Source organism: Schistocerca gregaria, chromosome 8 (genome assembly GCF_023897955.1).
Source record: "Schistocerca gregaria isolate iqSchGreg1 chromosome 8, iqSchGreg1.2, whole genome shotgun sequence".
NCBI lineage: Eukaryota > Metazoa > Arthropoda > Insecta > Orthoptera > Acrididae > Schistocerca > Schistocerca gregaria.
The window spans coordinates 392,679,021-392,706,033 of NC_064927.1; the positions used below are offsets into that span (position 1 = coordinate 392,679,021).

Below are 27,013 nucleotides of genomic sequence, written 5' to 3' on the forward strand. Positions count from 1 at the left end.
CACTTACAAATATCATTGTGTTAAAATTTATTTGAAGTGAAAAAGTTAGTTGCTTCACCCTATAAAATAACTAAGTAACTGTTGTAATACTAAATTGAACTCTGATTTACCTCAACAAACATCTGCTGCTATAAAGCTATAATTAATTTTTCATAGATTTCCAAACTCTATATATAAAGCTTTTATATAGATTTCGCTTAACGGAAGTGTGTCATTATATGTTCTTTGTTTCTATCACCGAGTAGGAACCACATCTGAGATACATTTTATTGTGATCAATAAAGAGGTATTACTTGTTTGATAGCAACATGTTTGGCCATTACTGAAAAGAAAATACTGGAGCTGCCTGTATTGGCACATATCTTAATTACACAGGCCAACAGTGGAAAAACTTTTTTTGCTAAAAATACCATATTAAGTTTTTTAGGGCAGGAACTCCAAATATGATACTTAAAAAACTGTATCACCAACCATTTCTTCACATTTTCAGTTAAATTTATTAAATTAAGCGATTTTAAAATAATTTAACACCTTTTATATAGCTAAAATAATTTAAAAATGAGGTGTAATGAATGTAGATGATGTTGGTAGCACCGCTGAAAAAACATTTGCTGGCAGAAAAAGTTTGATTCTATTTTTGTGTTAACAGATGGTGTTTTGTTTACTGTCAACCTATCCTCACTTTCTCGTTTCCTGTGCATGTGCTCCATACAATGTCTCATTGTGGTTGTAAAAACTCTGCTGACAGTTCTTGTTATATTTGTGATTAAAAAACACCAAAGAAACATTACAGACTTTGTGAACAAGCTTTATCTATCATACTTTGGATCTAAACTTGGTGATCAAGATAAATCTTGGGCGCTGCATAAGGTATGTTATGTGTGTGTTGAAGATTTGAGAAAATGGTCCAAAAAGGAGCAAAAAAACCTTTAGATTTGCTGTTACTATGATGTGGAGGGAGCCAAGAAATCATTCTGATGATTGCTACTTTTGCAGTGTTGATATTACTGGTCATAATTCGGAAAACAAGAATGTAATAAGCTACCCTAACCTTCCATCTGCCATCTGACCAGTAGAGCATAGTGTAGATTTGCTGGTTCCTGAACCACCAGATGATTTAAATTTTATTCCAACAGAAGTATTTTCCGATGTATGATCTGATTTAGATGAACCATGTGATGATGAATTCCATTGTAATACAGGAAGCCTAGAGCCCAAATTGTTTACTCAGACTGAGCTTAACGCTTTGGTTAGGGATCTGGGCTTAACAAAAGAAAAAGCTGAATTGCTTGGCACTAGGTTAAAAGAAAAGAACTATTGGCAGTAGACCAGCATATATATGTATAGAAAGAAAGAGCAGCATGTATAGAAAGAAAGAGCAGCAATTTTCCAAATTTTTTCAACAAGAAGGTGATTTTGTGTACTGCTCAGACATTTCCGGTCTGATGAATGAGTTTGGTATTGAATACAAAAAGGAAGACTGGAGGCTGTTTATTGATCCAAAATTAGTTTAAAGGCTGTTTTATTACACAATGCTAACATGGGTGCTTCTGTACATATGAAAGAAAGCTATGAAAACCTAGAAATAGTGCTAAATAAAATAGGCTATTCTGCTCATGGTTGGATGATATGTGGCAATCTAATTAACATGCATGCTCCTTTGTCAGCAAGGTGGCTTTACCAAATTTCCATGTTTATGTCTGAATTGGAGAGTAGGGCTAGTGATCAACACTGATACAGAAAAAACAGGCCTGTGAGAGAGTCTTTAAAACCTGGTGAGAAAAACATTCTACGCAAAAACCTTGTAGATCCAAAAAAACCTACTACTACCACCTCTACTTATAAAGTTAGGCCTAATGAAACAGTTTGTAAAGGCTTTGCCTAAAGATGGACCAAGTTTTAAGTATCTTAGCCAAAAGATTCCTCACCTTTCAGAAGCTAAGCTAAAAGGAGTTCTCTTTGTCAGACTTGACATTAGAAAATTGATGTTTGATGTTAATTTTGAATCCAAAATGACCTTAAATGAGCAAGAAGCATGGGTATCATTCAAGCAAGTCATTAAAAAGTTCTTAGGACATGGAAAAGACCCAGAATATTTTGTTATTATAGCTACAATGTTAAAGAAGTTTAGAACTTAAGGGTGTTTAATGAGCCTGAAAGTTCACTTTTTGAACAGTCACCTTGATTACTTCCTGGACAGTATGGGAGATGTTAGTGAGGAGCAAGGAGAGTGGTTTCACCAGGACATTAAAGTGATGAAAAAACACTACCAAGGCTGCTGAAACACCAACATGATGGGGGGACTGCTGTTGGTCACTTCAGTGAGAAGCTCAGCAAGCCACTCATTGTAGAAAAAACTACACAAGAAGCTTCAAAGAAAAAAGGGAAAGAAAATACAAACCAATTCCAGCTGACAAGTGAAACTTCTATTAACACACATTGTTTTAAGTAGCTTACTGTAAATACAAACCATGCTTATGTTGTAACAAAGTGTTTCACTAATTTCCCCATGTACCATATAGCATAGGATTTTTATACTATATAATAAAAAGCATATTGCTTGAAAACTATGGATGATACAAAAAAAGGCTAAATTTGGATTCAGCTCATAAAAATCTATAAAGATCAGCTATAAAAGCAAAAGAAGATTTTAAAAAAATTTTTTTGTTGGCCTGCGTTATTTCACATACTTAAGATGTTTCAAAATGAACAAAATTTGGTATTTATTGTTATAACTTTACATGGTTATTCCTGTAATAATTTTGTGTTGCAGAGTTATTGTTTGTTGCGGAGTGGTGGGGCAGTACTGATCTGATAATTTACATAAATAAAGATGACTTTGAGAAGTATTATGGAAAAGAGCATGGCTATTTATGCATGAACCATCGATATGAAATTGATTGGCTTATGGGCCTGCTTTTCTGTGATCGAATACATATGCTGGCGGTGAGAAATTGTAGTAAAGCTTTGTTCATGGCATATTAGGTCATAGTTTCCTAGCTGAAGTTTCATGAGTTTTGTTTTATTTTGTTTTCAGAATTGTAAAACTTTTGCCAAGAAATCAATCCAGTATGTTCCAACTATGGGGTGGGCATTCAAATTTGGTGAATGTGTGTTTCTTGATAGAAACTGGGAAAAAGATAAGGAAACCATTGGCAGACAGCTAAGAGAACTTGTAGAGTATCCAGATCCCATGTGGGTAAGTTTATGGAATCTGTATGTTCATAATTATTTGATTTAAAATTTCACCCTAAAGGCTCTGTAGCAGATAAGTCACAATCAGCAGAATAACTTTTTCAGTCTCCCTAATTCCCTAAGTACCTTACAGACAGTTTATTAAATGTATCCAGAAGTGAAAATAGTCAAAAGCATAGAACACACATCTTGTACATTAAAATGTTGAGGGAAGGAAATACCATTCTGCTGGGTATCATGTTATGGTAAATGAGCAAGCAGTTGCAAGGGACACATGCACAGGGAGAGTTGTGTGAGAATGTCTGACTAGAGGTACAAAATAACAAATTAAGGCTTGATGCCTACAGTTTTGCCATGGTAAACATTGTTGCAGCCGCACACTTGGAAAGAACTGGCTTTAATACAATAAAGAATAGGCCACATTCCTCTTGACATAAGCCGCCCAAGGGGTCCACAGTCCTTTTGTGGGTACGTGTGTGGCATGCACAGGGCCCCGAGCTATTGCAGTCTCCTTTCCTTTCCGGGCTGCATTACCATCCCTGTTCCCATCCCTCCCTGTCCTTCGTTCTTTGTCTCTGCCCCCTCTTTTCCCTTTAATGGATTTCTTTGTTGACCTGGCTATCCTCCTGGCTTTGTTTTGGTCTGTGCTATTGTTTAGTTTGCTGTTTCCATCTCCTTTTCGGCAATTTCGGTCCCCTTGGGGTTTGACCTTCATTTCCAAAATTTGCCATTCATTGTGAGCCATTTGGGAATGAACTCCCTACCTAGTTTCCATGGTGCAAGTTCCTACCCCCCCCCCCCCTCCCCTCCCCTTTCCCTTAGCATCCTGGCCCTACCCTCCTGCTAGGTCACCAGCATGGTACCCAGTCTGTGTGGTGAGGCTGTTAAGTACCCACTTGGCTGAGCCCCCTGAAACAACAGGGATCACATTACTAGTACCTGAGCTGTTAATGGCTCGTGTATGCCCAGGAGTCGATGCTCATTACTTTGGGGCACTAGAACTCCCTGCAATGGCCGCTGTGTTAGATGGACCTTGCTGTGGCTGGGTGGTGCCCACGGGGCAAGCCCCTACTTGGAGTGGGTGGTACTAGGACAGATGCCTTGCGCATGAAGCAACAAAAACTTCACCATCCTGGCCATTCTGTGTGACACTCCTTCTGGTCCTTCAGCCTTCCCCTCCCTGGCCACCGCCTGGGAGGAGGGCCAAGCTCACCATCTTGGGTTCAATTCTTTCCCTCGGTACCTGGTTTGTACCAGGATGGATGATGGAAGTTTTGCCATGACCAAGCCTTTGTTTATTGTGGAGACAATTGAAGATAAGTATGACGAAGTGGAATCGATGAGTAAAATGCGGTCCGGTGCTTTGCTCATAGACACCTCTTCTGCTTCCCAATCTGATGCCCTGCGTGCTTGTGACCATCTTGGTGATGTCCCAGTCTCTGTCACACCCCATCAATCTTTGAAGGGTGAGTTGGTGGCTGTTTTGGATCCTTGAATCCTGCAACCTTTTGTCATTGACTCAGAGTGGTTTTTACTGTGGCCGCTCTATGGTGGATAACTTGGTCCACCTGGAGTCTGCTTTCCGGTCGGCTTTTGCCCATCAGCAACACCACCTTGCAGTTTTCTTTGATCTGCATAAAGCGTATGTCACCACCTGATGCCACCACTTCCTTACCACCCTTCACGAATGGGGCCTTTTGGCACTCTGCCCTTTTTTATCCGTAACTTCCTTTCTTGTCACTCTTTTCAGGTCCAAGTTGGCTCCTCCTACAGCACTCCCCATCGGCAAGGAAATGGGGTTCCACAGGGTTCCGTGTTGAGCATCCTTCTCTTTCTCATAGCCATTAATGGTGTGGTGACAGCTGTTAGGCCGACAGTAACCCCCTCTTCGTATGCCGATGATTCTTGTATCTAAGTCACATCCTCCATAATGGGCACTACAGAATGCTGTCTACAGGGGGCAGTCTGCCAGGCGCACTCACGGGCTCTCTCCTATGGCTTTGTTTTCGGTGGCCAAGTCGTGTGTCATGCATTTCTGTCGTCGCCGTACAGTCCATCCCTATCGAAAACAGTTCCTTCATGGCCAGCCCCTCAAGATGGTGGACACTCATTGCTTCTTGAGACTTCGTTTGACATGGCTCCCTCATCTTTGCCAGCTGAAGAGGACGTGCTGGTCCCATCTCAATGTTCTTAGGTGTCTGTGCAATACCACCGTGGTGCCAACCGCTCTGTTCTCCTGTGATTGTATCAAGCATTGGTCCAGTCTCGTGTAGACTGTGGAAGTCCTGTTTATGGTTGTGCGTCGCCTTTGACGTTGCGTATACTAGACTCCACCCACCACTGTGGGGTCCGACTTACGACTGGTGCCTTCCGGACTAGCCCCGTACTTCGCCTTCTCACAGAGCCGGGGATTCCCCCACTTTTTATAATGATGTTTCTGAATTTTATTGTCGTTTATAGTGTCTGCTGTGATGTTAAGTTGGTAGATGTCGTTTTTTACATCTGCCATCCATTTGTTGTTTGTAGTGGTTACCCAGTCAAAGATCTGTTTGGTCAGTCTGTGTGATGGCATTCTGTATAGGTGACCATATAAACACCTCAGTTTCAAGGGGGCTGTTGAGATGGAACAGTCATTAGCAGGTAGCATCTGGGGAAACTGCCACTCTCCATCTGTACAATGCTTACTGAGGCACACGGGGCTCTGAGTGAACCCATATTCCCCTAGCTACTTGCAGGACCAAAATGGAACCCTTGAAGTTTTCTCATTCTCCTCCTCCCGGTGGAAAGGGTGGGCAGCTGATGAGTACTAACACCAGATTAAATAAGGTGGCTCTTGTAGCCAGTCCTCTAGACTCGGTGATATTTAAGGATTCTAATGTCTTGAGTAACAGAATGCACACTGCTGGTCTTTGTGTTTTTTTTATGGTTAAAAGGAAAGAGGAATGTTTTGAAGAAGTGTCACCTTTTTTTCTGTTCAAAATGGTTTAGAGGGGATTGCACATACATTAAAATCCTTTAAACGCTTGTGGAATGGGACATTGTTGGTCGAAGCCTCAAGTTCTCAATAAGTGATGAATCCTCAGAAGGCCCAAAACCTTGGGGGAATATCCCATTGAGGCTGGGCTCCATACCACATTAAACTACAGCAAAGGTGTTGCGATGTGCAGAGACCTGCTTGATATCACTAATATCCCCAAAGAAGACCTGAAAGATTAGTGGGCCCAGGAAAGGCATTGTAGATGTGCAAAATATCATGAAAATGGTGAAAGGCAATCTGATGAAATCCGATTTGTTCATCCTCCCTTTTAATAGCACAAAACTCCTGGAGAATATTAAGGTGGGTTTTCTTTTAACCATGTGGAACTATTTCCCCAACCCAATGTGCTATTTTAAATGCCAGTACTTCGGGCAAGGGTGTAAGGGAGAAGCCACTTTGGCAAATGTGATAAGACTGGCCATGAAGTCGTCAGATGTTCATCTCCTCCAAAGTGTATGAATTGCTCTGGGGCTCACCCTGTTTGGAGCAGGAACTGCTATGTCTTCCTTGAATAATGGAAGTTACAGGAGATTAAAACTTCAAAACTGGCCCCTCTGGTGAGGCCAAAAAGGTTTATAAAGTCATGCAGCCCCCCCCCCCCCCCCATGTATGCTATCTTCTTTGCATTGGTTATTAAACAGCCAGTTCATAAAACCAGTGCTGCTACACAAACGGATGTTGCTAGTGTTAGCACTACTACCTACATTTGCCAGTGCAGTTGAGTTGCTGCATTTACTTCGAAGCCTATGTTTCCTTGCAGAACATCAGACAAGGCCACAGTAGCTGACATTGTGCAGCCTCCTGCTCCTCCAAAAGTTCAATCTGGTCACCCATCTAGTGCTGCCACTACCACTTCTGCAGTTCTGAACCAAATGAACTGCAACGACTACCGCTTGTAGGCCAGTGACCAAGGAGAGAGCAGAGGAGTGGTGGTGTTATTGATAAACACAGCTCTTTCCCCAGTCAGCTCATTCTTTCAGGCAAATTAGGCAGGGCACATCCACTCCACTTCCCAGGGATTTGTTCATTCATGGCCAGACAATGGATGCACAGTCTATGCGTCAGCGAGGCCTCTTTATCTGTAGATTATTGATGCTGTCCGCCATAAGGGATTAGGCTGGCCACAGGTGCTTACAAGACCAGCCCCATACCCAGTCTCTGTGCTGAGTCTGTGGAACCACTCATTGTCCTGTGGCAGCTCCACGCGATGTGTCAGGCATGTAAGTTCCTTGTGGCTCTGACTTTACCTGCCTACCATACTGTTACTTGTCTGCCTCTGAAACACCCTTTCTCCAGAAGTCCACTAGCAACAATTCCATTTGGGATCTGTATGCAGTGTGTGCTGGAGTCACTTTGTGTGGAGCATGTGCGACCCCAAATCCAATGTTTTAACCACCTGCCACCATGGTTACTGGAGAGGCCCAGTGTAGTCTTAGATTTGGTGCAGTGCAGGAGAAGTTGTGCTCTTGCACCTGCCACCTTTAATGTGATATTTTATGGCATTTTAAATAAGCACCACAACTATGTGGCTATCTTTATGGACAGTTGAAGCAGTGAGACTCTGTTGGTTGCTTAATTGTTTTCCCAGATTGTACCCTCAAGGTCCAACTGCCTCAAGACTAATGTCTTTGTTGCATAATTACATGCAATCTTGTGGGTACTGGGGCAGATGGGATGTCCTTCCAGTTCTAACTAAAATCCTTTAAAAAATTAAACTCTGCCCAAACAGGCCATGAAGGCCCACCAGTACTGACCAGCTGCTGTGTCATGCTCAGCCCACAGGCATCATTGGATGTGGGTGTGGAGGGCTAAAATCCTTGTTTGTTTCAATTCTGTTAGTGTTTTTCACTCTGCACAACATTTGTACCCAGCAAATGTAGTAGCCAGAATATCCATGATGCCCTCCTCCAACTAAAACAGCTGGGAAAGGAAGTATCGTCCTGCTGGGTGCAAGGGCACATGAGTGTTGTGGGGAGATGATGCGCTATTAGCTTTGTATGCTATCTCCATGCCATGCTATCACCTCGCTGTTGAGATACAGACTAGTGCGTCAGTGGGAGGATGCGTGGTTGGAAGTGACAGACAATAAGCTCCATCTAGTAAAGCCCACAGTGTGACCATGGCATACGTCCTTCCAGCCTGTCTGACAGGACAAGGTCCTCCTTACTTGTCTTTGCATAGGGCACAGCCCCATGACGAACGATTTCTTACTCCGGTGAGAGGACCCTCCTGATCACTCACTGTATGCCAGATTTTATTAGATTGTATTCTATTTTCCTATCAGTGGGCTGTGGAGGATTTGCTGATGGATCTGCCCTCTATTTTAGGTGACATTCAAACAAATATGATGAGGGTTTTTAAGTTTTGCAATTTGGCCAACATGTTTCCAAAAATTTTAGGGATGTATTTTTAATTGTTAACAGTGTGACTGGCTCACCTACATTTTTTATAAGTGATCAACCAGTCACATTTCCCTGTGTCTTTCTTTTAGGTCCACTGTTGTTTTATTTATGTTTTAATTCCATGTATTGCACCTTTTCTCCTTTCTCCGTTGTCTTAGGGCTTGTGGGATGGTGATTGTAGGATCAACTTGAATGAGGTGAGTGTGAGTGCATGAGTGTCATTTTATTGGTTTCCTCCTCACTCCATGATAACATTTTCATATTTTCATATTTTTATCCACGTTCGTTTCTTTTAAAGTGTGTAAGGGTGCTGATAACCTCGGCACTGAGTGCTTGCAGGCTCCAAAATCATGCAAACATGCACAAGCATGCATGTGCGCTGCATTTTACATTCTGATTCTGATGAGTGGGAAGCAGTTTTTCTTGATAACAATTTATCCACTGTTTTCAGTCTTGTTTATGTGCATATTGATGACTCGGTACCAAAACTGTGATGAGTTGTTCCCTGAATCACAGTAATACAGGAGTGAAGCAATGTATTATTATTATTATTATTATTATTATTATTTTTTAAGAATCTTTACTTAATCAGCATCAGCTTTGTCCCCTTCTATGTAATTCCCCTCAGATATAAGACACATTTGTAGTGCTTTTCCAATCTGAAAGCACTTCTTATTATAATAGAGGTTGAAAATACGGCTTCAGTTGTAAACTGGTACACATGGCACTCGGGGACCACAGCACAGCTACATCATCTGAGGGTGGGCTTATAACAGCCCTAAACCGGTCGTGTGAAAGTAAAGTAATTTACAACTGAAGTGGTGCTATAAAACTCAGTTGCGGATGTTCTTCCAACAGGATTGTTTGTGTAACTCTTCAGGCTTTCCCGGCGAGATCTTGACATGTAGAATAATCTGGTCTACTGCCAGATGTTTGTGTCGCTCTGGCACTATATTTCGCCCACGTAACTCGTTGCCTTCTTCAGGTGGTACCTGAGACTACCGCATTGGAGGATCTTGTCGAGTATTTATGTCCAGAGGGTGCTGGGCACTCTCTTTGCCGTCTGCGCTGTCTGGCGCTGCTTGTAAGGTGTTGTCTTTTGATCAGTGCTCCCTCGGACATTCGCGCCTGACTTGGACATCATCTGTGGCAGCTCTCCGAGGCCCATCCAGTGTTGGGGGCTCCATTCGCAGTCCGAACTCACCTGGTGCTGCTCCTGAGGTGTTGGGCCTTACGTGGTGCTCCCACGGACATCCGTGCCCGACTCGTCTACCATCTGTGGTTGTAGTAGCTGTCTGAGGCCAGACCCGCATTTGGCGTTCCATTCGCGGTCCGCGCCCGCCTGGTGCTGCTCCTAAGGTGTTGGCACTTCCCTGGTACTCAGACAGTCGCCCGCGCTTGTCTTGTCCATTATCTGTGGTCGTGGCGGCTGTCAGAGGCCCAGCCCGCTTCGGGAGTTGCATTTGCGGTCCGCACCTGCCTAGCGCTGCTCCTGCGGCGTCAAAATTTCTTGAGGAGTTTCTTGGTTCCTTTCGTTGGGCCCTGATAAGCTCCAGAGCCGGACTCCATTCCAAGCTGAGCTGGTAACCACTGTCTCGGTTTATTAGGTTGTCTGTGACCTTGATCTCGTTGGCCTCCTTTATGACACTGTCCCAAAATCTTGGCATCTGTGTCACAATTTTGGTGTTGTTACAGTCCATTGAGTGGTCGAGCTCCAGACAGTGCTCCGCTATGGCAGATTTTGTTGCCTGTCCGAGTCTGGTGTACCTCTGGTGTTCTTTGCACCTGACGTCCACCGTCCTGGTTGTCTGGCCAATGTATGACTTTCCACACTGGCATGGGATGTTGTAAATGCCTGGTTTACATAGCCCCAAGTCATCCCTCACATTCCATAGCATTGTCCCAATTTTAGAGGGTGTACAGAAGATACTCTTTATATAATAGTTTGAAAGAATTCTGCTGATCTTTGCAGAAATAGGTCCAGCATATGGCAGATATGCCACCTTTTTTGCCGCCTCTGGCTCCTCTTCTGTACCCTGTGGTTGGCTGGTAGCACAAAGTGCCCTTTGGATATCTGTGGAGGAGTGTTCAATTCTGCTGAACACCAGCTGTAGACGTTCTATCTCTGTGGCCAGACTTACCGTATCTAATGTAACTAATGTTTTCAAGACTCCATTCTTCTGTGCCGGGTGGTGGCAGCTACTGGCTTGAAGGTGTAAGTCAGTGTGGGTGGGCTTCGATACACACTGTGCCCCAGAGTGTCATCTGCCTTCCTCCTGACCAGGACATCCAAGAATGGGAGCTGTCCATTCTTCTCTCGCTCCATAGTAAATTTTATACTTGGGCGGCGTGAATTTAGATGTTCCAAAAAGTCATCTAGCTTCTCCCTGCCATGGGGCCAAATGACAAACGTGTCATCGACATACCTGAGAAAGCACTTGGGTTGGTAAGTGGCTGATGCAAGTGCTTCCTCTTCGTACCTTTCCATGAAATGGTTTGCTACCACTGGTGACAAGGTGTTGCCCATCTCCTACTCCACCTGTCTCTGCGCCCCCGCGCTCGCGCTCTGCCCGCCCCCTGTTCATCTCCTTCTTCCCCTTTCTCTCTCCATGTTATTAACCTCCTCCCCTCCCCCCTCCCCCAAATATGAGGTTACTGTTTCTTATTACTACAGTATTTTTTCCAAATATTATGTAATAGAGAAATAATAGATCAAGTCTGTTCAAAATATTCTGGAACTTCATCCACAAATTTGTTTTTCTTTTTATCTTTCACTTATTGTGCTTGGTCTTCTTCAAAATATGCTCCTCCACAGTTGATTCAGCCATCTGCAAATTTTGTTTTGTATCATCTATTGTTCAAGGTTTTTCTCTTTGGAAAATGAAAAAAGTCTGTAGGGGCCATATCTGGAGAGTATGGAGAGTGAGGCTGAACAGTGATCTTGTTTCTTGTGTAGTATCACGCACCAGCATGCAGGAATGTACAGATCCATTACTGTGATACAAGAGCCATGAATTATCTTGCCACATTTCAAGCCGTATCCTTTTTACACTTTCTTGCAGACTTCTCAGCACATCCCAGTAGTACCATCCATTAACAATTTGTCGTTGTGGCAGGAATGCATGATGAACTAAACTTTCATAGTCAGCAAAAACTGTCAATGTGACTTGGCCTGAAGAGCTTTTTTTTTGGTCTTGGAGCAACTTTCCCAATGCATTGGGAACATTGAACCATGGTCTCTATATCATAACCATAGACTCATGTCTCATCAGCAGTTGTGATTCTCTTAAGGAAAGTTTTGTTCTCATTTGTTCAGTTCAAAAGCTTTTCATGGATTGGGAATTGAAGGTCCTTCTGGTCTTGAGTCATGAGCTGCAGCACAAAGTTGATGGCAACACAATGCATTCCAAGATGCTGTGTCAAGATCTCATGACATGATCCAACAGATATGCTACATTCTTCTAGAATCTCTCGGACAGCCAGTTTTCAATTGTCACACACAATTTTGTTGACATCCCTGACATGAGCATTGTCAGTAGATGTCAAAGGGCGTTCTGAATTAGGGTCCTCTTTAACTTCCGTCCAGCCTTTTTTTAAACCATATGAACCATTTTTAACACTGAGTACGGGTTAAGCACTCGTCACCATTGGCTTCGTACATCATTTGGTATAGTTCTGTAAAGTGTTTCTTGAGTTTCACGCAAAATTTAATGCAGACATGTTGCTCCGCTAATTCAGCCATTTCGAAATTTGCAAACTGTGTGGCACAATGTACTGTTCATTACAGCACTGAATAATAACTAACAGACATACAATGCTGAAACTTCTGGCAGTTACACATCAACACAGGAATGAACCAAATTTGGTTTAAATTGATCCAGAGGTTAGGAGGAGCTTTTTTACCCTTCATATTACACGTCACATATATTTCAGTTGTATTTAACATATTTCACACATATATATTTTCATATGTCACCTGTGTCTAGCAAATTACTTTTCACGCAGCTCAGTGTTTATGAGCTCATATCACCTCAACTATCTGTCGTACAACGGTATAATTTTGGAGGTACATTTAGTAAACTTTTTTCTTTCGCTACTTCATGTGATGTCAGCGAGAAAAAGTCTGGCAATGGTTTGCAATTGTGTGTAAAGTTGTTTGCATGTCGTTAAGTGTTCCGATTCTCAAATACTGGTTGAATATAGTCCTCCCCCATGAACCATGGACCTCGCCGTTTGTGGGGAGGGTTGCGTACCTCAGCGATACAGATAGCCGTACCGTAGGTTCAACCACAACGGAGGGATATCTGTTGAGAGGCCAGACAAACGTGTGGTTCCTGAAGAGGGGCAGCAGCCTTTTCAGTAGTTGCAGGGGCAACAGTCTGGATGATTGACTGATCTGGCCTTGTATCAATAACAAAACGGCCTTGCTGTGCTGGTACTGCGAACGGCGGAAAGCAAGGGGAAACTACGGCCATAATTTTTCCCGAGGGCATGCAGCTTTACTGTATGATTAAATGATGATGGCATCCTCTTGGGTAAAATATTCCGGAGGTAAAATAGTCCCCCATTTCGATCTCCGGGCGGGGACTACTCAAGAGGATGTCATTATCAGGAGAAAGAAAACCGGCATTCTATGGATCGGAGTGTGGAATGTCAGATCCCTTAATCGGGCAGGTAGGTTAGAAAATTTAAAAAGGGAAATGGATAGGTTTAAGTTAGATATAGTGGGAATTAGTGAAGTTCGGTGGCAGGAGGAAGAAGACCTCTGGTGAGGTGACTACAGGGTTATAAACACAAAATCAAATAGGGGTAATGCAGGAGTAGGTTTAATAATGAATAGGAAAATAGGAATGCGGGTAAGCTACTACAAACAGCATAGTGAACGCATTATTGTGGCCAAGATAGATATGAAGCCCACACCTACTACAGTAGTAAAAGTCTATATGCCAACTAGCTCTGCAGATGACGTAGAAATTGAAGAAATGTATGATGAAATAAAAGAAATTATTCAGGTAGTGAAGGGTGACGAAAATTTAATAGTCATGGGTGACTGGAATTCGGTAGTAGGAAAAGGGAGAGAAGGAAATGTAGTAGGTGAGGGGCAAAGAAATGAAAGAGGAAGCCGCCTGGTAGAATTTTGCACAGAGCACAACTTAATCATAGGTAACACTTGGTTCAAGAATCATGAAAGAAGGCTGTATACATGGAAGAAGCCTGGAGATACTGACAGGTTTCAGATAGATTATATAATGGTAAGACAGAGATTTAGGAACCAGGTTTTAAATTGTAAAACATTTCCAGGGGCAGATGTGGACTCTGACCACAATCTATTGGTTATGAACTGTAGATTAAAACTGAAGAAACTGCAAAAAGGTGGGAATTTAAGGAGATGGTACCTGGATAAACTGAAAGAACCAGTGGTTGTAAAGAGTTTCAGGGAGAGCATAAGGGAGCAATTGACAGGAATGGGGGAAAGAAATGCAGTAGAAGAAGAATGGGTAGCTTTGAGGGATGAAGTAGTGAAGGCAGCAGAGGATCAAGTAGGTAAAAAGACGAGGGCTAGTAGAAATCCTTGGGTAACAGAAGAAATATTGAATTTAATTGATGAAAGAAGAAAATATAAAAATGCAGTAAATGAAGCAGGCAAAAAGGAATACAGATGTCTCAGAAATGAGATCGACAGGAAATGCAAAATGGCTAAGCAGAAATGGCTAGAGGACAAATGTAAGGATGTAGAGGCTTATCTCACTAGGGGTAAGATAAATACTGCCTACAGGAAAATTAAAGAGACCTTTGGAGATAAGAGAACCACTTGTATGAACATCAAGAGCTCAGATGGAGACCCAGTTCTAAGCAAAGAAGGGAAAGCAGAAAGGTGGAAGGAGTATGTAGAGGGTCTATACAAGGGCGATGTACTTGAGGACAATATTATGGAAGTGGAAGAGGATGTAGATGAAGATGAAATGCGAGATACGATACTGCGTGAAGAGTTTGACAGAGCACTGAAAGACCTGAGTCGAAACAAGCCCCCCGGAGTAGACAACATTCCATTACAACTACTGACGGCCTTGGGAGAGCCAGTCCAGACAAAACACTACCATCTGGTGAGCAAGATGTATGAGATGGGCGAAATACCCTCAGACTTCAAAAAGAATATAATAATTCCAATCTCAAAGAAAGCAGGTGTTCACAGATGTGAAAATTACCGAACTATCAGTTTAATAAGCCACAGGTGCGAAATACTAATGCGAATTCTTTACAGACAAATGGAAAAACTAGTAGAATCCGACCTCGGGGAAGATCAGTTTGGATTCTGTAGAAATGTTGGAACACGTGAGGCAATACTGACCCTACGACTTACCTTAGAAGCTAGATTAAGGAAGGGCAAACCTACGTTTCTAGCATTTGTAGACTTAGAGAAAGCTTTTGATAACGTTGACTGGAATACTCTTTCAAATTCTGAAGGTGGCAGGGGTAAAATACAGGGAGCGAAAGGCTATTTACAATTTGTACAGAAACCAGATGGCAGTTAAAAGAGTCGCGTGACATGAAAGGGCAGCAGTGGTTGGGAAGGGAGTGAGACAGGGTTGTAGCCTCTCCCCGATGTTATTCGAACTGTATATTGAGCAAGCAGTGAAGGAAACAAAAGAAAAGTTCGGAGTAGGTATTAAAATCCATGGAGAAGAAATTAAAACTTTGAGGTTCACTGATGACATTGTAATTCTGTCAGAGACAGCAAAGGACTTGGAAGAGCAGCTGAACGGAATGGACAGTGTCTTGAAAGGAGGGTATAAGATGAACATCAACAAAAGCAAAACGAGAATAATGGAATGTAGTCGAATTAAGTCGGGTGATGTTGAGGGTATTAATTAGGAAATGACACTTAAAGTAGTAAAGGAATTTTGCTATTTGGGGAGCATAATAACTGATGATGGTCGAAGTAGAGAGGATATAAAATGTAGACTGGCAATGGCAAGGAAAGTGTTTCTGAAGAAGAGAAATTTGTTAACATCGAATATAGATTTATGTATCAGGAAGTCGTTTCTGAAAGTATTTGTATGGAGTGTAGCCATGTATGGAAGTGAAACATGGACAATAAATAGTTTGGACAAGAAGAGAATAGAAGCTTTCGAAATGTGGTGCTACAGAAGAATGCTGAAGATTAGATGGATAGATGACGTAACTAATGAGGAGGTATTGAACAACTTGACAAGAAGAAGGGACCGGTTCGTAGGACATGTTCTGAGACATCAAGGGATCACCAATTTACTATTGGAGGGCAGCGTGGAGGGTAAAAATAGTAGAGGGAGACAAAGAGATGACTACACTACGCAGATTCAGAAGGATGTAGGTTGCAGTGGGTACTGGAAGATGAAGAGGCTTGCACAGGATAGAGTAGTGTGGACAGCTGCATCAAACCAGTCTCAGGACTGAAGACCACAACAACAACAACAACAACAACAACAACATAGTCTGGCTATTTGCATCTCTTGAGCCATGCTTCTTTTTCCCACCCACCCATTTGAGAGGTAGATGGTTTTTAACTCCACACTGGTCCTTTCCAGACAGAAAGTGACATGTGTTCAAAGTTTGGTGAAATCGGTCCAATGTTGTTGAAGATGTGGGACATACATGCATACATACACTTTTATAATGTAGGATTTGTCAAGGTAGTACAATGAAAACGAATAGGTCAAAGTATATATATATATATATATATATATATATATATATATATATATATATATATATATATAGGGTGTTTCAAAAATGACCGGTATATTTGAAACGGCAATACAAACTAAACGAGCAGCGGTAGAAATACACCGTTTGTTGCAATATGCTTGGGACAACAGTAAATTTTCAGGCAGACAAACCTTCGAAATTACGGTAGTTACAATTGTCAACAACAGATGGCGCTGCGGTCTGGGAAACTCTATACTACGATATTTTCCAAATATCCACCATGCGTAGCAATAATATGGCGTAGTCTCTGAATGAAATTACCCGAAACCTTTGACAACGTGTCTGGCGGAATGGCTTCACATGCAGATGAGATGTACTGCTTCAGCCGTTAAATTGTTTCTGGATTCTGGTGGTACACCTGGTCTTTCAAGTGTCCCCACAGAAAGAAGTCACAGGGGTTCATGTCTGGCGAATAGGGAGGCCAATCCACGCTGCCTCCTGTATGTTTCGGATAGCCCAAAGCAATCACATGATCATCGAAATATTCATTCAGGAAATTAAAGACGTCGGCCGTGCGATGTGGCCGGGAACCATCTTGCATAAACCACGAGGTGTTCGCAGTGTCGTGTAAGGCAGTTTGTACCGCCACAAATTCACGAAGAATGTCCAGATAGTGTGATGCAGTAATTGTTTCGGATCTGAAAAATCGGCCAATGATTCCTTTGGAAGAAATGGCGGCCCAGACCAGTACTTTTTGAGGATGCAGGGACGATGGGACTGCAACATGGGGCTTTTCGGTTCCCCATATGCGCCAGTTCTGTTTATTGACGAAGCCGTCCAGGTAAAAATAAGCTTCGTCAGTAAACCAAATGCTGCCCACATGCATATCGCCGTCATCAATCCTGTGCACTATATCGTTAGCGAATGTCTCTCGTGCAGCAATGGTAGCGGCGCTGAGGGGTTGCTGCGTTTGAATTTTGTATGGATAGAGGTGTAAACTCCGGCGCACGAGACGATACGTGGACGTTGGCGTCATTTGGACCGCAGCTGCAACACGGCGAACGGAAACCCGAGGCCGCTGTTGGATCACCTGCTGCACTAGCTGCGCGTTGCCCTCTGTGGTTGCCGTACGAGGTTGCCCTACCTTTCCAGCACGTTCATCCGTCACATTCCCAGCCGTTGAAATTTTTCAAACACATCCTTTATTTTATCGCTTTTCGGTCCTTTGGTTACATTAAACCTCCGTTGAAAACTTCGTCTCATTGCAACAACACTGTGTTCTAGGCGGTGGAATTCCAACACCAGAAAAATCCTCTGTTCTAAGGAATAAACCATGTTGTCCACTGCACACTTGCACGTTGTGAACAGCACACGCTTACAGCAGAAAGACGACGTACAGAATGGTGCACCCACAGACTGCGTTGTCTTCTGTATCTTTCACATCACTTGCAGCGCCATCTGTTGTTGAAAATTGTAACTACTGTAATTTTGAAAGTTCGTCCGCCTGAAAATGTACTGTTGTCCCAAGAATATTGCAACAAACGGTGTATTTCTATCGCTGCTCGTTTAGTTTTTATTGCCGTTTCAAATATACCGGTCATTTTTGAAACACACTATATATAGAAAGAAAGAAACTTCCACATGGGAAATATATGTTAAAGACAAAGATTCCAAGACTTAACAAGCACGAAAGCGCCGGTAGACAGGCACAATAAAATAACAAACACACACACACACAAAATTTCTAGCTTTCACAACCGACGGTTGCTTCTTCAGGAAAGAGGGAAGGAGAGGGAAAGACGAAAGGATGTGGGTTTTAAGGGAGAGGGTAAGGAGTCATTCCAATCCAGGGAGCGGAAAGACTTACCCTAGGGGGAAAAAAGGACAGGTGTACACTCGCGTGCGCGCACACACACACACACACACACACACACACACACACACACACACACACACACACACACTTATATCCACACAGGAGTGTACACCTGTCGTTTTTTCCCCCTAGGGTAAGTCTTTCCGCTCGCGGGATTGGAATGACTCCTTACCCTCTCCCTTAAAACCCACATCCTTTCATGTTTCCCTCTCCTTCCCTCTTTCCTCTTTGTTTTTAATATATTTTTCCCATGTGGAAGTTTCTTTCTATATATATATATATATATATATATATATATATATATATAGACACACACATACAGCACTCATAGGACATGTAGTACGTGAGAGGGTAGAACAGCTGATTGTCACATGATCTTGATAAAGGAACCATCATGGCATTTGCCTCAGTGACCTAGGAAACCTGTTAGATACCCGAATCAGGGTGGTTTGACAGAGCAACTATATACTCCCAAATGTGAGGTTAGTGTCTTAACAGGTGCACCACCTCATTTGGAGAGTCCCTATTTCATAACATTCCTTGATCACACACTATTTGTTTAAGGTAACTAGTAATATAAAACATAGTTTCATTCTTCAATGCCGCACACAATAAGGACACCCACAGGTGACTCTTGGACTTAGAGGCTGTTTCTGTCTCTCTTGCACCAACTCTAGACTCCATTCCCACCATATTCAACTATGCTTCACAGTCCACCTGAAAAACTGAGTAAACAGACTTTGTCACGCATTTTACAACTTGACACATCATTTCCTTGTGAAAGCAGTGAACTATGATCACGTATTGATATGCGACAAGGTGGTGGTGTACTCGAAGTAATCAACCCTTTTTTTAAAAAAATCGTAACATTTTATCCCCTCATTTAAAATGCTGATTTGAGTTTTTTGTTTGTTTTTCATGGGTAAAAGTACAGTAGAGTCCCATTAATTCAAACTAATTGGGACCAGACCTTGTTCGCATTACCAATTTGTCCGGATTAGCTGAAATTATGGTGACGAGTTTCTAGAATTAAGTATACCAAGCAGATAAGTATGTACACCATGGGAACAAGTGTGGGAACAATGTTTCACTCTCACTCCCTGCCCTTGTTGTTAAACATTGTTGAGACCTTTGTAGTGTCTGAGGTCAGTGCAGTGCCAGTTGGCTCACAAAGTGCTTGGTTATGTTAGGCTGTTTATCTGAAGTTAATAAATGGTGATGAGTCTTTTAGTGCGAGTACGGGTTGGTTGGACAGATTCAAAATAGCGTCAAGGAATCAGTCAGCCAACAATTACTGGAGATGAGTTTTCTTCTGACCGTGGTACAGTGAAGGAAAGTTGGGTGAGTTTGAAAAAATAATGAGAGAGGGAAAGTATTCTCCCCAACAAATTTATAACTCTAATGAGAATGGCCTTAATTTTAGGGCATTGCCAACAAAAAGCCTGACATCAAAAGCAGAAGACCATGCTTATAGTTTTAAAATGTGCAAAGATCGCGTGACTTTATTAGTGTGCAGCAATGTTGCTGATAATCACAAGCTGCCTTTAAGCTAATCGGCAAATCTGCTTAGGCCCAGATGTTTTAAAAACTGCAACATGGAGTCCATGCCCATATATTATTGCAACCAGAAAAAAGCATGGATGGATGGTAAGCTGTTCAGAGAATGATTTCACGGCCAGTTTGTTCCCTCTGTTCGAAGGTTTTCTAAGGAAAATCATTTGTCTTCCCATGCAATCCTTTCGATTGATAACGCACCATTATGGGATGCAGAAATTGTGGTGAAGTTTTTGCCGCTGAATGTTACACCACTTCTACAGTCGATGAACAAGGGCATACTTCAAACATTAAAACTGATTGTTCAGTTTAACTAAACGTTTGGATTACTGGGGTTCGGATTAGTGGGACTGTGCTGTAATTCCAAACTGGCTCTTTTGCTATCTGAAACACACCACAGATTGGTAGATGTACTTACTCTGTGCAGGAAGGATACCCAAGCTTTTAATTAGCTCCTTACAGTGAGTCTGAGTAATAGTTACAGTTATTATTCTTATAACTATTTTCTGCAGTTTAAAGACTGTGTCCATGTTTTGTGTCTTCAGTCCCCAGAAAGGAATCCCTTACGTAAGAATTTAGTGTATGCAGATGTAAAATGTGACCACAAGACACTGACTTTTAAAGTGATATTAACACCCCTAAGCACACAACATACTGAAGACATTCTTTTTGCTAGTATCATTCTGTGCCTTTCCATGTTAACTAACAATAAGTGATCATTCCTTAAAATTATAGGTATTTATTACACAGTCCACAGATTTATCATGTATGCTTAATGCAATAGAGTTGTTTACCCTATTTATGCTGAATCTAAGCAATCGCTGCATTATCATTGCCAATCTCTTAAATCTCAATTATGTATCTTTACCCAGGAAGATTAGAAATAGGGAAAACTTGAGTCTCACTGAGCATTTAGTTCATATTGTAAAAGGACACTGACAACAGTGCCACTGAACACCCTGAATCTTCTATTCTGTTCACACACTTAAAGCAAGTTCTTAGCGGTGCTGGTTCTCTTAGTTATCAGTTATATCGATTGCATTTCAAATTACTTCTCTTTTTGGTCACATGATCTTATGTAGCTTTTGTGGTGGGGTTCAACACATTATGTATGTTACTGAACACTGCGTGCTAACGCCCCCCCCCCCCCTCCCCCTCCCCCTCCCCCTCCCCCCACACACACACTATTCAGTTTTAGGGGGGGGGGGACAATCTGCCTGGTAAAATAATAAAAAGAGAGCTATTGGAATTGCATTTCTGATAGTCTGTGCTTCTGTGGGACTTAATAGTTACTGATTGTCTGTGCGTGTGAGAGACTTGGGTTTTTCACTATACAGAATATATGCTGCTTGAAGCTGCACTTCGTGGAAAACAGTTGCAGAATATTGAGGGCATGTCCACTGATCAATGCATGGATTGCTATTTTGGTATTCCAATAAATGATGGTTGCTTGTTGCAGGCGGGGCACATTGGTTGGAAAACACCAGGATTGCCTGAGGCAACTGTTGGGGAAACTAGTCATAGATTACACAGTTTGAAATAATGATAACATCTAAGTTTGTGAGTAGTATAACACATCTTATTTTAATTGATGCCATACTCACTCTCAGACTGATACACTAATGCAGGGGTGGGCAAACGTTGCACGTGGCTCATGAGCACACAGCGCTGCACGTGCAATCGTCAAACGGGACAGTGATGACAGCCGGCAGGTTGTGGCAGTGTAGTACCAGGCTAAGCTATGGACGTTGAAGCGAAGCGAGCACTATGTAGTGAACATTGTATTTCAAGAACCGGAAAATGCAGGGTGAATCAAGGAAATGGAGAAGTGGAGATTTGCTATCTTTTAAAAAGGAATGGGAGAATCACTTTTTTTTTGTGCAAAAACGTGAAAATTAGAAATGTATAATATGTGATAGTATTCTCGCTGGTCAGCTGGTCAGCGGAAGTTTAATATTGAACGCCATTATGATAAATTTCAATTTGTTCCCGTACTTAGTGCAATAAAAGAAGAATTTCTCAAGCAATTTGGGGATATATCAAACGTATCCCAAGATTTTGAACAGTTCTTGAGACAATTTGATGTTTCTGTAGATGATATTCATCCCAATTTTCAAATGGAATTAATAGATCTGCACTGTAGATTCTACAGCATAATTCTCGTCTGTGAGACAAGTTCCTTTTGGCAAGACGTGTAGCAGATTTTTATCACGACTTTCCACAGCAAGTTTCCTTGTCTCCGTCGTGAAGCCGCGAAGATAATGTCAATGTTTGGCTCGACGTATGTTTGTGAGAGACTTTTTCTGTTATGAAAATTAATAAGTCTCGGTTAAGAGCAAACATCAGTAATGAAAATTTACGTAACTGTTTGCGTTTGTCTTTATGTAGAAATTTTGTTCCAGTCATTAAATGTATTGTAAACTCCACCTGTGATAATTAAATAAAACGTATCGTAGGTAAGAGGTACTCTTTCAAACCACGATTTCTTTCAAGCACTCCTCCTAACCTTATTCCTTCATGTAAGAGGTACTCTTTCAAACCACGATTTCTTTCAAGCACTCCTACTAACCTTATTCAATAAAACAGGCCAGGAAGCAAAACGCATTACAGAGGAAGAAGCGGAGAGACGGTATGGTGGGGAGTGGAGAGAAGCGGGTGCCCAGCTTGCCCCCGAGTGCACGCAGAACACCTGTTAACCGCACACGTGCAAGTGCATCGCACACGTGCAGGATTCCTGCCTGCCCCTGCACTGTGTTTGTTGTGATGCTTGATGTTTATGAAATTCGGCACACCACCTCGAGTGGGAAGTGAGAGTACTGAGCACAGCTTGCCATATTTTCATGGTACTGTATATTTCCATTTGTTACAGGCAGCAGATGTGCTTTGTTAACCTTACATGGTTTATATCATGCGTGGAAATTTCTTGAATGTACAGCTGGATTGTTTTAACAGGTGTGCAGTTGTATTGCAATAGATGATGTTCTGTTGTAGATTCTTATCCCGGCGGCATTGTGTTTGGCTCGTTCAGAATTAGGATTTTGAGCATGTTTATTATTTGTTTTTTTTTTTAGCTATTGCTGACTGCTGAAGGAACACGTTTTACACCAGAAAAGCATGTAAATAGCCTCAAATTTGCAAGGGAAAAAGGCTTGCCTGAATTAAAGCATCATTTGACACCACGCACCAAGGGTTTTACAGCAAGTGTACCCTACTTAAAGGGAAAAGTTGGAGCTATATATGATGTACAATTTGCTTTCAAAAAGTAAGTGCTTCATTATTTACGGACACCCTCTATAATTAAAATGTACTATAAGTATTAAATGACCAGGGTATATTAAAAAGAACAATATAGCCAACATGTCCTTCAGTGTAGTTTGTATGATTCAGAAATACACAATAAGTAATTCAGTTTAAGTTCATTAGTCATTAAATTTTGTAGCATTTAGCTCCCCATACTTTGAGTATTTCAAGTGAAGACTCTGTTCTTTGGGTTTCTTAACATGATAGTTTTTAATAACATATTGCAATATTTCTCTTGTTAAGTAAAAAGTGGTAGTATCAATTTGTTAATGCTAATAGTTACACAGTCGCCCATTTTATTGGGAACTTTCATATTTTTAAGAAACTGATTTCATACATAATTTGTCACTGTCCTATTTTTCTGTGATATCATCTCTCAATAGGATAATGGAGAAAGAATGTAAAGCTGTAGACGTGTCTATTTAGGAAGAGGTGGAGGAGGATACTGAAGTAGTAAACAATCAACTATTGTTGAAAATCTGCTATAGGCAAAAAATGTTGCCATATTAGGAAATGGTGGTGTGTCTTCTGTACATCGGTGAACTGCAAAAATAAGAAATAATGTTGTTCTTGAGTAAAGACAATGGATCAAGTTCGTGCTGGCATGTCAGCAGCAGCCGGTAGTTGCAGACTACACCATCACTGTCATTATAGTAACAATGAAGTTTATTCAGTAAGTGCTCACATAAATTGTTTAATATCTATATCAGTTTTGGCTTGATTAGTCATTATCAATAGCCCATAACTATTTCTTGGCCAATGGCTGTGTCAAAGCATGTGAGGAGTCAGAATTTCCGTGAGACTTGTTCTAGAGTCCTCCAGTAGAAGACTTGTAGAAATGTGACTCACACTTTGACAAAGCCATCAGCCAGGAAGTATGTATAGGCTAGTCGATGGAAACTGGTGTAATAATTAAGGAAAGTATGTGAACATTTACTAAAATAAACTTTGTAGTTAAAAGTAATGTGCTCGCTAATGCTCTCTGCCAGTAAGACGGCAAATATGTGCATACCAGTCTTCTATTTTCACTGATACCTCTTTCAGATGTTGTTATGATAAAATGTGCCAATAACTATCTATCAGTGGAATTTTATATAGTTAACAGATATTATACATATCAGACATTACTAAAATATTGCAATGCGAATGTTTTCAACTACGTTCTGTGTAACAGTAATACTGAAAATTTCTTTCTCAGATGCTGAATGCGTTGAGTCTAATAAATAAGTGTGTGTTTCGGCTGGAGGATATTCTCTGAAAATAAGGCTTGCAGTAGAATTTAAAACCTTTACAGGCAAAGCATACGTAGACCTGAAAAATATTATGTATTGTCTTGCATGAGGTGTGAGAGAAAAGTAATGAGACTGATTTTTTATCTACCAGAGTTCTCATTAAAAAAAAAAATGATATTGTCTCTTTTAAAGTAGTTCCCTTGTATTCCAATTCTATATTAAAAAGAATTATAGAAAGTTATCAGGATAGCAAAGTTTATTTTCACAGTAATATTCTGTTCAATATTTCGTGATGCACCGAGAATCCTCCATCAGGCGAATGGAGCTAACAAGAATAATTTGCGTGAGAAGAGGAGTGGCGATCTGGAATCAGTATTGTCATATTAATCTCTACGCAGAATAGTGGTAACAAGAAAAGGATGAACATAATTTACAAATGTTAATCTAATAATGTATTGAATATTGAAGGCCTTTGATATTAATGCTAGCTAAAGTTCACTCAGGATATGAGTAATTCCCAATTTTTTTCAATTATTCTTTCAAATTTTCCATTTTTCATTATTTAAGCAGCAGTTTTTAATCAGTTTTCATTATATATTATATTTTATGCACGACCCCCTATTCACCTATTCTGTCAACAACTATTCAATGGCGACGGTTCAAAGGACAATGCCGAGTGGAATATGAACAGACCATTCAATTGTTGAGATAAAAATTTTTTGAGATGAAGGGCCCATTTTATTGTTACAAGAAAGTAATGAGGCCTTTGTTGCATGTGTTACATAACCGTAAGATTGGAACTATTAACAACTTGAAGGCGCAAATTAAAATTAAACACTGCTTACAAACAAGACACACCGGGAATGCTGATTTCAGTGTCTATGCTGTATATATGGTTGCGCTTGGTGTCTTCTCTCTCACAGTAAATAATCTCTCTTTCTTCCAATTAATATCCTTTACGGAAAGAGCATTTCTATACTAAGCTTTGTGTAAAGTCAACATTAAAGTGCAAAATAATTTTGTAAGACTATATCGAGAATAATCAGGTTCATTAATGATGAATACACATATAAATCAGTTTTAATTGAAAAGTACCGATACAAACAAAATTTCATGTTTAAATTTTATTCTTTCTTTTCATAATTATGTCAAACATTGTTCACAATGGAGTCAAAGGAGATAGCCATTGTTAAAACTCATTACATAATGCAATATGCCAAGATGGCAGAAATCTGAGCTTGGCAACAGTCGAAAGTAACGCGCCAACTCGTGAACTGGCCAATGGCTACCAAAACAACCAGGCTGGTGTTCCACTATTAAAAATTGGTGACAGTGGTGATATAACTAATCATGTTGACACTTTTATGTAGCCCAATGACACTCTTTCTCAGTTCTCACTGGGATACATTTTTCCAAATAGTGAAACTGAAGCAAGCGACAGTGAAACTTCCTCTGGCTATGTCACAAACACAAGAGCAGAAAACAGTTTGAAAAATCAATGTAAATACTAGTGATACGCACAATTTGACACAAGTAATGCAACTAATAATACAACAGTTTACACAGCAGTTCACAAGACCTCAGGAAAATATAGGACAACAGTTAGCACAGCAAAATCAGGCACTTAAGGATTTTAAGAATAGCATTAGTCAACAGTTCAGTGAGGTGAGCAAAACTATACACACTGAAATATCTGAATTATCCAGTAAGTTCAAGGAGCTTGGTAAATTACTAAAACAAGAAATAATTGCAGATATGTCCTGCATAATATATACATTAATGTAAAAGGTAACATCTGTAGATTGTAAACAGGAACAACTTGAAGGTGAGTTGCAAAACCTTTGCGAAGCATATTCTCGTATTCAGTTCAGGAGACGCAATCCCAAGTGGATGCGTTGGTAAAAAAGTCACAAACACAGTCAGCGAGCTGCAAGACATGCGCAAAAGCCTACCTACAGGAATAAAAGTTCAGTCTAAGAGAAGGACAGTTAAGTTTAGAGTCAGAATTAGTCAAAAAACGATCGATAAGTTATGTGCAGTTGTAAAGGAAATAACTGAAAAAGCTGAAGTGGGGATGCTGGATAAGGGCAGCTCCCTTGCTGAGAAGGTAGTGTCCGATTGCAGAATTTATGTACATACTGTAGAAGAAGCTCTAAAAGAAAAAGAATGTCAACTTCTAGCTAAAATAGACTCTGGTTTAAAGGAAGCTGAGGAAAGGTTAAGGGCAGTGTTGCCAAAACTACTGACATTTCAAAACAACTTATGACCATAAACAAATCTATATTTTTAGAGAAGTTAGATACCTTCACTGGCTACCCTATGGGGTTAGCCCGTTGAAGGAAAATAGCGAAGGTTGCACAATGCAACAACACTTGCCAGCAGTTGCACCTGTCTAGCAAGCACAGTTGCCATGTGCTATCCCATAAGCGAACATAAACATGCCTGTCACTGACAGCACAGCGTGTTTGTCAGTATTACTTGTAGATGATTGATTACTTAGGCATCGACAATTTCCAATATTTACTTCTGAAGGGAAAAGAACACACCCTGTGGTCTTTATCAGAGCATTTCGAAATGTTTTACCTTGTACCTGGATTGCAGCCCAGAAGATTAGATTTGTTGTTGGATACACACTGGGTGATATTCTGCTATGGTCTACGGACATGGCGGGATGTGGCCACTATTATGAACAGTTTGAGGGAGCATTTGTGGATAAGTATTCCTGGCAGTG

The 27,013-nt window shown here is 41.1% G+C and overlaps 1 protein-coding gene across 2 annotated transcripts in view; it reads left to right on the top strand.

Annotated features, from left to right (window-relative positions):
* LOC126285405 (1-acyl-sn-glycerol-3-phosphate acyltransferase gamma-like) overlaps window positions 1–27,013 on the top strand; it is a 74,695-nt gene that overhangs the window by 24,092 nt on the left and 23,590 nt on the right. For both annotated transcript variants that reach the window (XM_049984756.1, XM_049984755.1), the window contains exons 3-5: window positions 2,774–2,946; window positions 3,038–3,199; window positions 22,822–23,012. In XM_049984756.1, the coding sequence (XP_049840713.1) occupies window positions 2,774–2,946; window positions 3,038–3,199; window positions 22,822–23,012 (526 nt within the window). The remainder of the gene's footprint in view (window positions 1–2,773; window positions 2,947–3,037; window positions 3,200–22,821; window positions 23,013–27,013) is intronic.